Raw genomic sequence first — 17,395 nt, 5'->3', positions numbered from 1 at the left:
TCCTTCGGAGGACGGGCGGGGAGGGCCTTGGGTTGGAGGGTAGAGATTTCCCCCGTCAACCCTGTTTCTAACCCTGGGGCCCTTCTTTGTTTTTCTGGGCGCCTGCTCGGGGCTTCCCAGCTTAGTTCCCAGGGCGTCAGGTGTGGCCCTTTGAGTCTGCACCCTGGAATCGTAAGCCAGTTTTGGGGGCGTGGTGGTGAAAGCGGCTTCAGTGCTTTACTTGTTAGGCGACCGAAGCAGCTCAGTGAGGGCGCACAGTCTTTCCGGTTGTGCCGGAATGGGAGGCGTGCGGGCGCTGCGGGCGGGTGTGCTGAGGCTGCCTCCTCCCTCCGTGTGCCTTTCGGGGCTCTCGGGGCGTCCGTGGGGCGCCGGCCGCCCTCCGCAGTGAGGCTCGTTGGCCAGGCCTGCGGTGCGTACGGCTCTGCGGTTCCTGCCCACCTTCTTCGCCGCTGGGGCTGCAGCCGGGAGCTGCTGCTCTTGGGGCCTGCCCTGCCCCGGCTGGTGTCGCCCGGTGGATGGAGCGCCGGCCGGGGAACCGAGGGGTCGCTGGCTCAGTTCCGGTCAGGGCCCAGGCCTGGGCTGCGGCCGGGTCCCCAGTGGGGGGCGTGTGAGAGGCAGCCACACGTGGGCGTTTCCCTCCCTCTCTTTCTCCCTCCCTCCCCCTCTCTCTGAAAGTAAATAACATCTTTACAGAAAAGTTGCAATGACGGACATGCACTAGGTAAAAAAAAAGAATCTGCCCCTTGTTTTGGGGGTAACTCGTTCCTTGACAGTGTTATACATTTTTTCAGAAGTAATATAGTGGATGTGCTGGAACGTACTCATTTAAAAGTGTGTGTGAAGGGGTAGAGCCTGCTTAGCTGAAGTATTTTATGCTGTCTTTTGGGTGAAAGTTGTGATAAACTGGAAGAATCTCAAACGGGGTGACTTGAAGTGCTGTGTATTTTATGGGTCAGAGCGCTGGACTGGACTCCCGGGCCCCTGGCGTTTGCTTTTCGGCCACGGCCTCAGGAAACAGAAACATCTAGGCCTTGGTTTGGGGGTTTGAGTAGTAGCTTTTGTTGTCTCTCAAGGACAGCGTTGAAAGAACACCCCAGGGAAAGTTCTAGAAGGACTAGGCTATTTGCAAGCATGTTGCTCTGTGCGAGGTGGCGGCGAGCTCACCCGGAGGGGCCCTGGAGACCAGCTGAGACTCACCACGGCTCGCCTGGCCGTGGCGCTGAGCCGCCCTGGACAGGGCGGGACCCTAGGGGCCGCCAAGGGCCACCTTCCCGTTCTCCCTGCAGCGAGCGGGGGTGGGGAGCCCACGGCTGGTGAGGGGCGGCCCTCCTGTGCCCGCTCCCTGGGCGCAGGAGTTAGCCGCTGACGGGGAAGCTGGCGGTCGTGCCAGCGTCTCTGGTCGGGCCGCGGCCCCTCACGCAGAGCCCAGGGCAGCGCGGAGCCTGTGCCCTCACTGGTACTGGGGGCCAGGGCCCTTCCCAGCGGGCTCCCGGTGGCCGCTTTGCTTGTGGCGACGTGTGGTTTAAGTGACTCGCAGGCGCAGGAGGCCTGCGCGGGCCCCAGCACTGGGAACGAGAGCACGGCCGCCGGCGGTCTCGGGGAGACCCTTTTTCGGAGCGTACGTCACGGTTCGCTCAGGTTATTGGTTTAGGAGCTGAGGTTGTGTTTTTAACACTTTTGTTCTCAGCAAGGGATGTGGGTGCGTCTGAGAAGGGAGGTCGCTGAGCAGCCTGGGGGCACGTGCTCACTGGCACTAGGTCCTGGGGGGTGTCGGTCAGGTCGCTGGCTGGTCTCGAGGGCCCTCCCTTTCGCTGGGGTCTAGAGGCCGGGGGTTCCAGCTGTCCTGCTTCTGCCTTGTCGGCAAGACGGTCAGTGCTCCCCTGCCAGTCTGAAGTGTGGAGGGGCGGGACGCCCAGGAAGGGCAGGCGAGCTCGCTGACTCTGGCCGGGGCGAGAGGTGGCGGGGTGTGTGTGTATAGGTTGTACCCGTTCTCCTCCCTGTCCTGATGCCACAGGCTGAACACGGCCCAAGGAGCACAGGCCACCCCAGTCCTTTACATCTGAGTGACTGTTGAGATTCAGGGTGTTAAATTTGTGCAAATGTTCTTCCAAAAAGCCCTTAATACTTTCTTCTCTGTATTGCGTTTGCCCTAATGGCTCAGAGGCTTCTCCTGCTATTGATTGTGCTGTGCCGTGTCATGTGACATACGGACCCCCATTCTTTTCTGCTTCCTAGTTGAACTATTGAAAAACTCGGATTCCTGTAATTTTTCATCGTATCCGAAGGCAGCCAGGATGGAGCCGATGTTACATTCGTTCAGCCAGTAGTAACCGCGTAGCACCCCTGTGCCAATGTGGCCTGCTCTGTAGGCAACACAACACACGGGCGGCTAGAAGGAGGCCCCCCCTTAGTTTAAAACTCACCCCCACTGTTGACGTGTGTGTGGACAGTGGGGTCAGGCGAGGGCTGGAGGCCGGCAGCTCCGGCAGACGAGGGGGGCCGCGCCGAGCCGAGTGGCAGTGCTGTGACGGACTTTGGGGGCCGGATTGCCCAGGGTGTCGTCCCAGGCTGGCTGGGGCTCTCCCGCGTGGCGTGTGCCTGGGAAGGGTTTCGGGCAGGCACGGCGTGGTGAGAGCCTAGCAGGGTTCCTCCAGCAGCGGGAGTAGGTGGAGGCTGTGGTCAGGCGGCATATCTGGGGCTCGTCTTCATCCGGCCCGGCTGTGGTGGCACCAGGGAGCTTAGGGACCGTGGGCCTGTCCTCCTCAGTCTGGAGGCTGTGAGTCCGAGGTCCCGGTGCCCGCAGACCTGGTGTCGGGCGACGGCGGCCTCCTGGCTCACAGGGCCGTCCGTGAGCCGTCTTCTCGCTGTCCTAGCGGGTGGGCGGGGAAGGGGCCGGGGCTCTCTGGGGCCTCATTGTGAGGGCACTCATCGCACGTGGGGCTCCACCCTGACGCCCCAATCACCTCCTCCTTCACCGTGGGGGTCAGGGTTTATCATGTGAATTGGGGGGGCGCATACGTTGAGTCCTGGCAGAGCTGTGTCGTCTGGCCTGAAGGGCCATGGCCTTGCCTAGCTGGTCTGCAGGGGCCCTGAGAAGGGTGGGCTGAGCCAGCAGGCGTTGGGACCGCGGAATGCCTGAGCCTGGGTGGGGTGATGGCGGGCTGGGAGGGGGCAAGGGGGAGGAAGAGTCAGCCTTGCCCTTGTGGGAGTGTGTCTGCTCTTCATCCCGGGGCGCTGTTCCGCTCCCAGGGCTTTGCTGTCACAGACAGAAACGTCACCTCGGAGTTTGCTTTCCCGTGTCTGACTTCTTTCCTGCGTGCACGCCTCGCCCTGATTTTCTTGTTCACACTGACGAGCTCCCTCATGTGTCCCTCAGTCACTGTCCCCGTCGCGTCAGACTCGCGGTGCTGGGAACCGTGGGGTCCAAGTGCCCAGCATGGCCGTGCACACAGGCCCGTGATGCAGGGGCCATGGCAGAACAGGTAAGGGAGGGAGAGAAGCACCTCTGCGGGGACCTGAGATGTTCCCTGTGGCTTAGGTGGGTGGGAACCAGGTGAGGGGAGGGAACACCCAGAAACCAGGCCAAGGGGGTGCGGTGGGGTTCGGGGCTTTCGTGCTCCGGCTGGTTGGGGTGGGCTGAGAAAGCAGCTGGGCAGATCGGGGACGTGGATCGGGGTACGTGCCTCAGGCCAGCTCTTGGAACGCCGCGCATGGCTGCTGGATAAACGGGGGTTTTGTGGTGTGTGAACAGGGAACCCCTGGAGGACTCTGGGGACGGAGAGCTCTGTTAAACCGGGGCTTTTTGGAGACGTCTCTGTAGGGAAGGTAACGCCCGCCGCTGGAGCCACAGCGAAGAGTTTTGTTTTGGACTTTTGGCTGAGGTCTGCATTACATGCAGCGAAGTGCTGACGTTTGAGAACGCGGTGTGGGGGGTTTAAGTGGGCGCGTGCGCCCCTGTGAGCGGGACCCCAGCCAAGGTGGAGGCCTGCCATCACCACCCCAGGTCCCTCAGTCAGCCGGCCCGGCCCAGAGTGGCACTGGGGTGTTCTGTCACAGCGGGTCCTCCTAGAGGTGTGCACACCTGCAGTCCTAGCAGGTGGGCTTTGTCCGGCCTCCGTCGCGTGGGGGACGTTTTGAGATCCCCTCGTGCATGGGTCCTCTGGCTCAGGAGCAGTGCCATCTCCATTGCTGGGCGCCTGCGCTTACACACGCACATGATGACGGGCACCTGGATGCTCCCAGTTTTGTCTGGTACAGTAAAGCCTTTGTACAGACGTGTGTTTTCGTGTGTCCTGGGGAAATACCTGGGCGCGGGCTTGCTGGGCCATATAAGAGCGTTTAATTGCCGGGCTGTTTCCAAAGTGGCTGTCGCATTCTTCATTTCCACCAGCAGAGTGCGGCCGTTCCGGGTGCTCTTCGTCCTCGTCAGCACGTGGCGTTGTCCATCTTCAGTTTTGGCCGTTCTGAGTGGGCGGGTTGTGATATCGCACTGCGGTTTTGGTGTGTGTTTCCCTGATGACTAATCATGATGAACACTTGACTGTGCTTTTTGGCTACTGGAATCTTTTTTCTATGAAGTGTCTTTTCAGGTCATTGGCCAATTTTTGTTTTTTATTATTATTATTATTATTATTGATCCTCACCCAAGGTTATGTTTATTGATTTGAGAGAGAAAGAGAGAGAGAGAGAGACATCGATTGGTTGCCTCCCATATGCGCCCTGACTGGGGACTGAACCCACAACCTAGGCATGTGCCCTGACCAGGATTCGAACCTACAACCTTTTGGTGTACGGGACAGTGCTCCAACCACCTGAGCCACCCAACAAGGGCCCAATTCTTAAAAATATATTGAACTTCTGCCCTTGTTGGGTAGCTCAGTTCGTTGGAGCGTCGTCCCAGTGTGCTAGGGTTGCAGGTTTAATTCCTGGTCAGGGCACATACAAGGATCAACCAGTGAATCCATAACTAAGTGGACAACAAACTGATGTCTCTCCCTCTCCCTCTCTCCCTCTCTCCCTACCCCTTTCTCTTTCTCAAATCAGTAAATAAAAAAAAGGATCATTCTTTTGTTTTGAGATAACTGTTAACGTGGAGTGTTAACAAATCATGTAGCGAGGTCCCAGCACAGTTTCCTGGGTTCACACAAGACCACGATACAGTGTCAGAACTGGGGTGTTGACGCGGTCGTAAGATAACCTGGCCAGAGTCCCCACCAGGACCTCTCCTGTTCTGTTTCCCTTCAGCAGCCACACCTGTCCCCCTTCCCTCTGCCTGTTGGGGTTTATTTTGCTCTTTCCTCCCCCTTTTCTTGAGATGGGAACTGAGGTGGTTGATTTGAGGCCTCCCCTCTTTCTAGCCAGAGCAGTTGGTGCCGTAAGTTTCGCACGTGGTGCTGCCTTTGCTGCGTTTCACACACGTTGACATGTTTTCATTTTCATTCAGTTCTGTTTATTTCCCTGTTTCCTTTGATGCTTCTTCATTGACCCATGAATTGCTTACAAATGTAATTTCTGAGAGTTGAGATTTTCCTATTTTGTCTTTTTGATAATTCTAGTCTGGTGCCATTAGGGTCAGATAACTAACTCTGGTGTGACGTCTGTTCTTTTAACGGCCCGGGCTAGGTCTGTTTTGGTGACGGTTCCCCGGGCGCCTGAAGAACTGTGTGTCCTGTAGTCGGGTGGGGCCTGCTGCGCGAGCCGGTTAGATCCGGTGGCCGGTTGTGCTGTTCAGGCCCCTCCCCGCTGCGGTCGGTCCGGGGCTGGTGGCCGAGTCTCCTGGGGGGCGGAGGTGTGTTACCGTTAGGTCACGTCCCTCTTGGTCACTAGTCACTTTTATTCTAATTTATCAGCTATTAACACAGCTATTCCTGCTTTAAAAGCAAAACAAAGCAATGTTTGCTTGGTGTGGCCCTTTCTGCCCCTTCACTTCCGACCTACCTGCGACACTGACTGACGCGCGTTTCTGGTCAACAGCGTGCGGTGTTTTTGTCCACTGGGAGGACCTCTGTCTTTTACTTGGTGGACCTAGTGTATTTACTTTTAATGTAGCTGCTGCTGTTTTAGGTTTAAGCCTGACATTTTGCTACATGTTTTCTGTGTTTCATTTTTTTATGTTTTTTGTTGTTGCTTGCCTTCCGGTGGATTGCTTGATTATTTGTTAGGGTTCCGTCTTGATTTACTTGTGTTGTTCTTGGGTGTGTTTCCTACAGTTTTCTTAGTGGTTGCTCTGGGTGTTAAAATATACATCTGACTTGCGACTGTTGATGGTGTTGTTTTACCATCTCTCGTGGGGTGCGGAAACTCCTCTCCACTTGGGCCCTCTGCTCTTCCCGCTGCTCTCTGCGGCGGCCGGAGTCTCCGAGGTGTGGCAGCTGTCTGTCGTGGGGGTGGGGGGGAGTGCTGTGTGCACCCTCTTCCTGCCTCTTCCTGCGGTCCCTTCCTCCACCCTGGCCTTCCCAGAGGACACCTTCATCCTGTCCTTTACGGCTGGGCAGTGGCCTTAGCTGCTCTCCTGAGGTTCGCGAGGACAGGCTTTCAGTGCTCCTTCGTCTGCCTTCCCCTTAAGGGTGGTTTCCCCAGGCGTGGGATCTGCGGGGGGCAGCTCTGTCCCTTCGGCACATGGCACAGTGAGCCACTTGCCTTGGGCCTCCGGCCCCAGGGGAGGCGGGGTCCCCATGGCCGGCTGTCATTTCACTGGGACTGCACTGGGATGGTGTCTGTGGCTTTTGCTTTCAGCAGTTTGGTTCTGTTGTGTCTTGTTGTGGATTTATTTGAGTTTATTCTATTTGGGGTTCACTTCATTTCTTGAAATCTGGGGTTTTGCCATATCCAGGAGGTTTTCAGCCACCATTTCCTCAAATGCTCTTTCAGCCCCACCCTCAGCGACACCCCTGTGGGATCTGTGTTCTCCCCGCAGGCCCCTGAGCCTAGGCTCATGTTACTTTTCCAGGGTTCTGTTTATCTTTCCTTAAGTTCACTGATTCTGTCCCGTTAGCACCACATTACTACTGAGCCCATCCAGGGAGTTTTGAAATTTATTACTCTATTTTTCAGTTCTATATTCAGTTCTTTTTATAACTTATATGCTTTGCTGAAATTTTCTGTTTTTTATTTGTTTCAAGAGAATTTGTAGCTGCTTTAGCGCCCGCGTTAGGGGGCTCCATCCTGGGGCTCCCCGTTCCTCAACCGAGGCCCTGCTTCACCGGGCTCTGCGTGTGGTGGGCGACTTTCCACGGGGTCCCTGACGTGCTGCCTGTCGTGCTGGGAGACCCGGGGTCTGTGAGATCTGTGCTGCCCCAGGCAGCCTCCCTGTGCAGGCGCAGCACGCGGGTCCCAGCTCACTTCTGTGGACTGCGGGTCACCTGGTGACAGTCCAGTGCTCAGAGCCTCTGCGGCTCCATCTGGGTCCGCCTGGTGCATCGGGAGCTGCCGGGGTTCCCGCTGTCCTGCTGGCATTGCTTTAGGAGGCAGAGGAGCTTCTTGGAGGCCCGCTGTTGGACGCCACTGGTGCAGGGCGTCCGGGGCGCTGGCCCAGTCCCGGAGGGGAGGAGAGCACTTCGGGCTGGGTGCTTTGTGGGGGTAGGTGTCCCAGGCTGCTTTTTACTGGGGCTTCCTAGCCGCTCCCTGCTGCTTCCAGCAGGCGGGCCGGTGCAGGGGGGCCTCCTGCCCCGTGGGGAGCAGCAGCGAAGCAGCGAGCCCGCGTGCCTCCCACTGCTCGGCCTGGGTCTCCTGCTAGCGGGGGCCACGAGACACCCTGTTGTTGTGCTGCTGGTCCAGTCTCAGGGTCCCAGACCAGTTTGCCTCCTCTTGCCCCTCTCGGAGTTCTCCTGTGGTCGTCTGTGCCCACGATTTCATTGTGCCTGGTGGAGACGGACAGGTCTGTGCCGCTGTGCCCTGACAGAGGCCCCTCTGGTGGCTGCAGACGTGTTTTCTTTGTCACGGTCCCGGCGGTATCGCTGGGATGTTCTCTGTGCGTAGATTTCCTTCTGTTACCCTTCAGGGTCTCATGAATTTTACAGGCATTGGAGAGTTCTTGTTTGTTATCTGTGGAACTGCTGTTTCTGCCCCCACATTTCTCTCTTTTCCCTCTGGGCCTCCGGTCACTGTGTGACACAGGGTCGGTCAGTCAGTCCCCTTTCCTGCTGTATTTCCCCCCGCCGCCCGCGTCCCGTCTGCTGGGCCACCGCGCGTCGCGTACAGTTCATGCAGGTCTGCGCCTTTCTGTTCTAGAAAACAATTTCTAGTTTTGTGCCACAAGTTTGAGCCTTGCCCCTTCCTTGGACTGTCTGCAGCAGCCACGGAGCCCTGGGGCTGCCCCCCCCCCCCCCCCGAGCGGGCCTGGGCCTGTTCTTACCCTGCGTTGGCAGTTTGAGCCCGAAGGGTCGGCGCAGCTCTTGTCCCCGTGGCTCTGCTGGGTCTGCTGGGCTTCCTGGGCCTGTAAGTTGGTGTCTGTCGCCAGTGACAGTGACGTGGGCCTATTTCCTCGGGTGCTCTCCACACCAGTCTCTGCGGGGGCAGTGACGGCAGGCCTGCGCCCTGGCTCCGGGTCGCTCTTCCCTCTGTCGTCTTTGTCTTTGAGCCCGTCAATGGGTTTTCCGTTGTGCTGTGTTTCTTTAGTTCTGAAGTCTTGGTTCCTTTTAGGTCGTTTTGTGTCTCAGCCGAGAACTTCTGTCTTCCCGTTTCTCTCATGCGTCCTTGCCTTTCCCTCGTGGAGCCTGGCGGTGAGATGCCCACGGTCTTGGGGGAGTCCGCCATCTGGGTCCTCTCAGGGTTGGCCTCTGTCCCTGTCTTTTCCCCGAGCAGTGGTCACGTTTTCCTGGGTCTTTGTATGCTGAATAACGATGGGTTGTGTCCCGGACGTTTTGAGTGGCGCTGTGACAGTTTTCTGGGTCCAGCTAAAGTCTTGTAGGTAACGTTGATATTTTCGGTGGTTGGTTTTGAGCTGGGTTCCTGTAAACTCCGCACGTCCAGACCTTAGTCTGCTTTGCTGTCTGTGGACGGTGGTTCCCAGGTCGCTTCAGTTCTTGGGTCTGTTCTGCACGCACACAGCTCAGGAGGGAGCCCAGGATTGTGCCGGTTTGTACCGGAAGTGGGGGCCCCCTTTCCTGAATTTCCCTGCGGCTCACGCTCCTCCTGCTCTCTGGCCAGAAGATAGGGCTTCTCTGGGTTTTAGCTGCCTGGCTGTCACTGTGCAGTTCGCGTGCCTGGGGCCCCTGCTGGGGCACTGTGGCGGCAGAGACCGGAAAAGGACAGGCACTTCCCCCCCGCCCCCCCAGGCCCTGCTCCTGGTGTCTCTGGGCAGTGGATGAGTTTCTCCTAGCGGTTTGGCTGCCTGCTGTCACTGCAGTTCTGTGACACAAGCGGCTGGCAGAGAGAAGGGCGATAAAGCCCGGGCTGCCCCGACTCCAGTCTGCAGGGCCGGGTTCCTGGTCCTGGGCCAGAAAGACGGGGTTTCTCAGCATTTTGTCTGCTGCGGTGCAGAGTCGGGCTGCTCTGGGGTCCACGTCAGGAGGGGAGAGAGAGCAGCTGGGCACCCTGAGGTCATGTGGTGGCTTCTCCCAGGCTCTGCCTCTCCTCCCCAGGGTGCCTGCTCCTTAGGTAGCTGCTTTTGGTCTGCTGTCCAGAGTGTCAGTGGTGGTGAGTGGGGGGGTCTGGGCTGGACCGACCGCTCCCGGCAGCACCCAGGGCCGTGGCTGCGCTTCTGTCTCATGCTGGCTTTTGTTCAGGGCACGTCGGCATTTTGTTTACCTGCTTGCTTTGCGTTTGTGCTGAGTGTGTGAAGTATTTGAAAGATTGTAGGCATCATCCGAGGCCCACGGTGCTGCCTCCTCCAGGAAGAAGTCACATTTGCTCCTAGACACTAGCGCCAGTTCACGGACTGGGGTGCTCTGAGCCCCGCTGCAGCACTGCAGGGGGCTGTTCTACATCAGGTTCACGCCTGCTGTGGGTGCGGCCTCTGAAGCTCCCAGCCCAGCGTGCGTGGGAGGTTACCAGGGCCCTCTCTTTGATGGGCCCTGCAGTCCAGATTTGTTCTTAAACTTGGGAGGTGCCCGAAGTGCAGCTTGCCCTCTTACTGCCCCCCGGAATAGACAGATGCTCCTGGGGGAGGCTAGACCGCACCTCAGGAGAGAGTGACGTCAGGATGTTGGGCTCTGGGTGGCGGCCTTCTCCCGGAACTTGGCCTGGTGACCCTTCATCGTCTTGTCACCTCTCCCCGGCCTCTGCGGGTGTGTTACGTGTGTACCGCCCCTGTAGCCGTCTGTATTGGGAGGAGGAGGACTGATGTGAGTGTGTGCCCACCATCACTGCTGGATCAGGACCCTTCCTTGCCAGGTGCAGTTTACACTGGTCTTGCTCCTGAGGGCTTGGCTGGTTGGAGCGTCGTCCTGTAAACTGAAAGGTTGCTGGTCAGGGTGCGCACAGGAGACAGCTGACTCAGGCGCCCCCGCCATCGGTGGGCGTGTCCTCAGGCAAGGCTCAGGAAGCTTGCTTTTTCTTCTCTGAGTGGTTGTGAAGACCGCCGTTGTCTTTGTGACTAATGGTGACACTTGGGTCCTCATGGGCTAGGGCCTGTTGGTTGCCGTTGCCCTGGAAGTTGTAGGTTTCCTGGGTTAAGTACATTAGTGTCGTGTCTTGGACCTTCTGACTCACGTGTGAGACCATAAGGTGAGACCACCCGTCCTGGTGAACCCCCTTCGGTGACCATGTTTCCCGGTTGGTTTAGCCGCGTTAGTCCTTGGAGCCTCCGTGGGTCATTCCGGTCTGTCCCCAGGACACTGGTCTGGGCCCTGGGGGAGTTCTCACAGTTGTTGCTGTGCTGATTCCAGTTGGTGTCACACGTGGGCCACATGGGTCACCCGGGACAGTGTACATAGACTTAGCGTCCCTTATCCAGCCCTCTTCTCTGTGGCACTCCACCCCCAGGAGTTCCCGGGGCTGCTCTTGGCCCTCTGGCTGGAAACCCAGCCTGCGCTTCCTGCCCTGAGTTGGCCTCGGCACGGGGTCGGGGAAGAAGAGAGCCCATGAGTGCCGCCTCCCCGCTGCTGCTGGGATCTGGTTTTGTCACTGGTGCCAGCCTGGTGTGGGGGAAGGTAATGGGCTCTGCCAGCTGTCTTCTCTTTCTTCTGCCCGGCATTCCCAGCACAGGGCTAGGGGTCCGGGGTAAGAAGACCCCTCGCGTTATAATTATCTTTGTGCTTATTTTCACGACAAGAAGCCACCTTAGGAGCCACTGTAGTGGGGATTCTCCGTTCATGGGCACCCACAGGACATCCTGACAGCTGGTTTGGGCGGGACAGACGGCCCGAGGTGATGGAGACGTGCTGTCCCGCTGTGACGTTGCTGCTGCAATCCCGTCGCTCGGGCCGAGCTGGAGTTGGTCGCAGCCTCAGGCCTCGGGTTGGTGGGGCACAGTGGCAGCACCTGCTCGGGGTCCTCGCCCTGCCCTGGGTGCCGCGATGTGGCCTTGGTGTGACGGACAGCAGCGGGAGGAGGGCTTCCTTGTCATGTCTGCCATCTCAGGACAGCGCTGCTGATAAGCGTGACAGCCAGCAGTGCTGCTGAGCTCCAGGCCCTGCACTCAGCTCCATGACCTCTGCCTGCCCTCGCTGGCGGCTGAGGTCCCCAGGGGCCACGCAGGAGGTGGCATCCCGGCCTGGCCTGCAGGCTTAGGTCCTGCTCCGAGCCCGCCCACTGCCCTGCCCCCCAGAGCACGCGTGTGCCCCTCCGCTCCCCGGGCCAGCTGCTGCCGTCCTCCCTGTCCTCGCGTGTCAGAGCCCCCGCCCCACGTCTGCCTTCCCACGGGCCCTGCGCTCCTGCCTGGACAGCTAGCCAGCCCTGCCACGGTGCTCAGCCTGCTGATCTTTTGGGAGTGACAGACTGGTGTCATTCTGGATCACTGTCCCCCAGACCACTTCGTCTTAGGCAGTGTCTGCGTCCACCTTGGGTCCTGCCCTGCTTGAGTGCAAGTCAGCCTCCTGCTGTCTGGGGGGCGTCTCAGCCTGTAGCCTCGGCCATACACTTACCTGCTGCTTCGATGTCCTTACTCCTGTCCTGCCATCACAGCCAGGGCTCCAGGGCCCCCCGGCTTTACAGTCTCGGCCTTCACCCTTGGGTCCTGGGACACTAGCAGGTAGTATCCCGTGGCCTCCGGCTTCTCTGATCCCTGACCTTTCCCAGGCTGGCCCGTCCCTTGTTGGGGGTCCTCAGGGCACCTCAGCCCGCCCTGTTCATGGCACTGCGGCCCCTCCTGTGTGGGCGCGTGGTGGGTGCCTGGCTGCGGCCCTTTTGGACCAGTCAGTGAATGATGCACCCAGTTGGGGGCTCCGTGCAGTGCTGAGCTGTGCTGTGTCCCGGGACCTCTCACGGGGGGCGTCTCCTCAGGTTCTCTGCCGCGTCCTTCTCCACCCACAGTGCTGACTTGGGGGCTCATCTGCCCCCAACATTGTGTGGGGGTGGCGGCCTCAGCTGTCTGAAAAGGTGGCTCGTCCTCTGACTCCGTGTTCGGGGCCTGTTTGGCCCACAGCAGGTGCTCAGGGAGGGTTGCTGAGCAGCAAATAACCCTAACAGACCGTATTCCTGGTCCGTGGGGAGGTGAGAAATGAGCCCCTGGAAAGAGGTCCAAGGCTTTTACGGAGCAGCCTTCTCTTACAGCAGCCTCAGCGCTGTGCGCAGACGGTCCTCGCGGGGGCTGGTCCCTGGGCCCGAGGCCGGTGCCCCTGTGTGCGTGCAGGAGGCCTGGGGAAAGTCCGGTGCCTGTCTTCTGTGTGTGCATCGTGTTCCCTGCTTCCCCTCTCTCTGATCCTCACCTGAGGACATGCTTATTGATGTTAGAGAGAGGACGAGAGGGAGAAAGAAAGGGAGAGACATTGATTTGAGAGAGAAACACTGATTAGTTGCCTTTGGTACGCGTCCTTACCAGGGACCAAACCCGCCGCCCAGGCATGTGCCCTGACTGGAATCGAACCACAACCCTTCAGTTTGTGGGTGACGCTCCAATCAGCTGAGCCACATCAGCCAGGGCTAACCCTCGTATCTCGATTCTGAAATTGATGTGATTCATTTATATGATTCACATTTACATATTTACATTCATCACAGTTTAAAATTTATGTGACAACTTATGTTGGTATATTTGAAAGTTCTGATAAACGGGCCACCATGTGGAAACAGTTTCAACTTGGTCGACTGGTGAAGAGAAGCCCGCTTCAGCGCCGTGGTTGCTCTTCTCTGCAGCCTGGCCGGGTCCGTGGTCGGCGGCCTGTGCGCCTGTGCCGCGCGCGCCCGTCCTCGGCCCGTGTCCGTCCCTCCTCCAGAGCCGTGACCTGCGGCGCGGGGAGCTTTTCCCTGCTCTTGCCGGTCCTGCCCTCCTAGAGGGGAGCCTGTTGGTCATCCAGCCAAGAGAGGAGGGGTTTTGGTCTGAGGGAGGCAGTGGCACGCAGGTGGCTGTGGCGTGGGGGAAGCTGTCATTTTCTGGTCACACGTCAAAGGGGAAGTGTGCTGGGGTTGCCAGCAGGTTGGCAGGAAGGGAAGAGTGGAGGCTGCTGACGCTTTTGGTCTGAGCAGCTGACCTTGACATGAAGCGCGGCAGAGGCAGGCGTGGGAGGTGTTGGGGTTCACTTAGAAGCGGATGAGGCTCCAGGGCCCCCAGACCTCCAGGAGGAGAGGGGCAAAGGAGCTCAGGGAAGCGGCTGGGGTCAGGACGTCCGTTTGGGGATGACGACACGAAGGAGGTCCTTTAAGCCCCAAGACTGGCTGAGGTCATGTGGGCAGTGAGGCAGGAAAGTGCCTTCCAGCGCTTGAAGCAAGGCGGGAGGGCCTGCAGAGGAGCTGGAGGTGGGGCAGCATTGAAGAGGAGGGGCGGGGGAGGGCGTCCTGACACGGGCACAGGAGCTCCGGCTGACTCTGGCTGCGTCCTTCCCCCAGCATCTGGCGTGGATTTCTGAAACTGTAACAGGATCGTGGGGCTCCCTGGCTCGTCGTCCTCCTCTGACTCCTGTCCCGTTCAGAGCCAGGTCCTGTGTCCCGTGTGTGTCCTCTGAGGCTGCTGCATGTTCCCGGGACCCGCCCCCTTTCCTCCCTTAGAAAGAGGGCCCTTCCCGTTGGGCTTTGCCCGGGCCCTCTGTGCTGTGGTGCGCCCTGCTTTCTCAGAAGTCCAGACGGTTCCAGGGTGGGCTCTGCCATGGCCCCCATGTGCCCGCTAAGCCGGGGTGAGTGCTGCGGCCCGGCGGGGCCGCGGGGTGCTCCACAAGGGCACACCGTGGTGCTTGGAAGCGCAGGCGTCCCCTGAACGTTTGTGCTGCTGTTAGAAATGAGAGAGCAACAGTGAAGTGCTGGGACGTGGGGGAGCCGCCCTCATTAAACGACTCGGGAAAGTGGCGCCTGAGAAGAGGGTGAGGGCGAGGAGAGGACCAGGGCACCCCCTCCCTGGCCCCGGTGCGGGGACAGGGCTCAGGTGTCAGCGTCAGTGTTGCGGTCCCCCCCGGTGTTCCTGGTCGTCCCTTAACTGCCAGGCGTGTGTCCCAAGGCCCCAGTGGAGGCCCAAACCACAGCAGCAGTACCACGTCCTGTGTGTCCTGTGTCCCCCCCTCATGCCCACACCTCCGCTGGCGTCTGACTGAGTGTGGCAGAGATTAGCGGTAATCACGGTTGAGTGGGACAGTGACAGCTTCCCTGTGCTGAGCACTGTGGCTGCAGTCCCTCTCTCACGGCGTCTCGCTGTCCTGCGCTCACCATCACATGGAGGGGAGCCCCGTGGGTTCTCCGTGGCGTGTCCCAGTCGCCGCTCCCTGCCCTTGTGCTTTGGGGCCGTTGGAAAGTGAAATCGGGGCTGTTTGAACACAGGCACTGAGGTACCACGACAGTCAGCTGACAACCAGGTGGCTACTAAGTGGCCAAAGGGCAGGTAGCGTATGCAGCGTGGAGACGCTGGACAGAGTCCGCGTCCTGGTGAGACAGCGGGACTGCGCGCGGTTCCATCATGCTACTCAGGACAGCGGTAATTTAGAGCTTATGGGTTGTTTATTTCTGGAATTTTCACTTAATGTTTTCGACTTAGTGGGTAACTGGAACCGCAGTAATGGGGCACCGCTGTGCTGGGCTTTCTGGACTCTTCCAGGGGTGGGATTGTTCCAGAACGTGTCTGCGGGGGAGGTCTCAGGGCACGGAGCATGTTACGGGTCCTTGTGGAAAGGACTCGGCTTAACTCTGTGGAACTTGGGGTTTCCTGATGTGCTTGCCTCCAGCGCCTGCTTTGGGGGACAGCGGCTGACATCCTGCCGAGCAAGCATGAGGGACACTGTTGGTGAGACTGTCTGCCACCCAGAGATCGGGTGTCCCCAGCTGCACACAGGTGGCTGGTGTGTGTGAGCGCTGTGGGCCACGCTGGGGCTCAGCTGGTTTCCGCCCGCCAGGACCGTGGGCACGTTGCTTTCTTTCTCTGGGCCTCGTTTCCTCGTCTGTAACCTTGGGACCAAAGTCTGGATTTGGGAGCGTTGTGGCCATGCTTAAGTTACATGGCCCGTGTGGGGTCTAATGGCGCCCGGTCCAGAGGAGGAGGCTGGTGGTTCTGCCCTTGTCACAGCAGCAGGCCTTCGGTAGAGAGCGTGGGGTGTGGCCCCACTGTCACCTGCGTTTTGCCATCAGAAGAGCAGGCCCTTGGCTCCCTCCCCAGGGCTGCTTCCAGGTGTGCCGGGCCTGGCTGCACCCTGGTTTTCCTGGGGCCCCGCCCCTGCGGGTCGCTGTGCCCATCAGGAGGCCACGCCGAGGGCCACGCACTGCCCACACCTGGGGCGCAGTGCGGAGCTAGTGTGCCAGGAGCGAGGACGGGGGGTTGGGGACCAGCTGGCGTCTTTGTACTCTGTTAGTTGCCCGTCATTATTGGCCCCTCTGTCCTCGTGGGCGCTTTGAGTGTGGGTGTCGCATTCACACGGTCATCTTCTCCTTGGCTCAGATAACATCCCTGAGGACCTCAGGGACCCATTCTACACCGACCAGTACGAGCAGGAGCACATCAAACCACCGCTCATCCGGCTCCTGCTGTCCAGCGAGCTGTACTGCCGCGTCTGCAGCCTCATCCTGAAAGGGGACCAGGCAGCCGCCCTGCAGGGACACCAATCTGTCATCCAGGCCCTGTCCCGGAAAGGGATTTACGTCATGGAGAGTGATGACACCCCCGTGACGGACCCTGACCTCAGCCACGCGCCCATAAAGATGGTGAGTGGCCCTCGCTGCCCACCCCTGCCCAGCGTGTCCTGTGTGTGTGTCGGGGGCAGATGACGGCCCCGGTGCCGTGGACACTCATGTGGCGCACCAGCCTGCCGTGTCGCCAGCTGTCCCTCTGCTGCTCAGCTACAGATGAGGCAGAGCCTTCTGGGAACCTCAGGCGCATGAGGGGCACACGAGCACCCAGCAGCTGGCCGGGGTCTGTGCGTGGGGCGGCCTCTGCGTCCTGCGTGGCTGAGCGCACGTGTGTTCTGGGGCACGGGGACGTGTCTGTCCTGTGGCGAGTGCACTGAATGCCGACAACGCTCAGAGACATTGGTGGTGAAACTTTGCAGACGCTGGGGTGGGTCATTGTTGGGCCCATCCTGTCGATTGTTGTATGTGCGTCTTGTAAGACTTTTGTAACAAGATAGAGCAATGGGTGCCACTTCCTCCCCTCAGCGCCTCCTCCCTGTCTTCTGAGAGCCGCTCCCGTCTGAAGGGGCTCCCCTGGGCCACGCGCAGCCCAGGCCCGCAGGGGCCCCTGCGTCGCTTTTGTTCAGGCCACTCCCTGTGGTCTGACTCTCGGACGCTGTGACTGACGCGCTGTGGGGCTGGGGGAGGCTGCTCAGCTTCTGGGGAGAAGCAGCGTGAAGGCAGCGTGGGATTTTGGGGGGCAGCGCTCCTGCTGGTGGTCACATGGCACTGGACGCGTCTCCCGCCCTCTGTACCTTCACCACAGCCCTGGAGTAGGGGCCCCCCCACCCCCCGGGGTTGTCAGGGTGATTAGGCAGCAGGATGAGACCCCCACCCTGTGGGGCTCCGGGCTGACGACCCCGAGGAGGGGCCACGTGCAGATGGGGCCTCGCTGTCTCCTTACGCGGAGGGAAGAGGAGCAGCTGCGGGCCGAGTTTTGAGTCTGAGCAGGGGCCGTGGACGGCGGTGGGGGAGGCAGGTGGCAACTGACTGCTGCCCCCGCTTGCAGAGCGCGCACATGGCGATGGTGGACGCCCTCATGATGGCCTACACCGTGGAGATGATCAGCATCGAGAAGGTGGTGGCCAGCGTCAAACGCTTCTCAACATTCAGTGCCTCCAAGGAGCTTCCGTACGACCTCGAGGACGCCATGGTGTTCTGGGTCAACAAGGTGAGTGCGCCTGCGTGTCGTGCTGAGGCCCCGCTCGGAGGGGCGGCC

General features: G+C 59.7%; 1 protein-coding gene across 2 annotated transcripts in view; it reads left to right on the top strand.

Annotated features, from left to right (window-relative positions):
* The window catches only part of CAMSAP1 (calmodulin regulated spectrin associated protein 1), a 49,925-nt gene that overhangs the window by 1,995 nt on the left and 30,535 nt on the right, over nt 1-17,395 (top strand). For both annotated transcript variants that reach the window (XM_090274958.1, XM_090274957.1), the window contains exons 2-3: nt 15,950-16,212; nt 17,186-17,347. In XM_090274958.1, coding sequence (XP_090131084.1) covers nt 15,950-16,212; nt 17,186-17,347 — 425 coding nt within the window. The remainder of the gene's footprint in view (nt 1-15,949; nt 16,213-17,185; nt 17,348-17,395) is intronic.

The sequence above is a fragment of the Furipterus horrens genome, unplaced genomic scaffold (genome assembly GCF_987537825.1).
Source record: "Furipterus horrens unplaced genomic scaffold, mFurHor1.1.pri manual_scaffold_4, whole genome shotgun sequence".
In the NCBI taxonomy this organism is placed as follows: domain Eukaryota; kingdom Metazoa; phylum Chordata; class Mammalia; order Chiroptera; family Furipteridae; genus Furipterus; species Furipterus horrens.
Note: the sequence above shows the minus strand (reverse complement) of the source record. Positions and strands in the feature narration are given on the sequence as shown.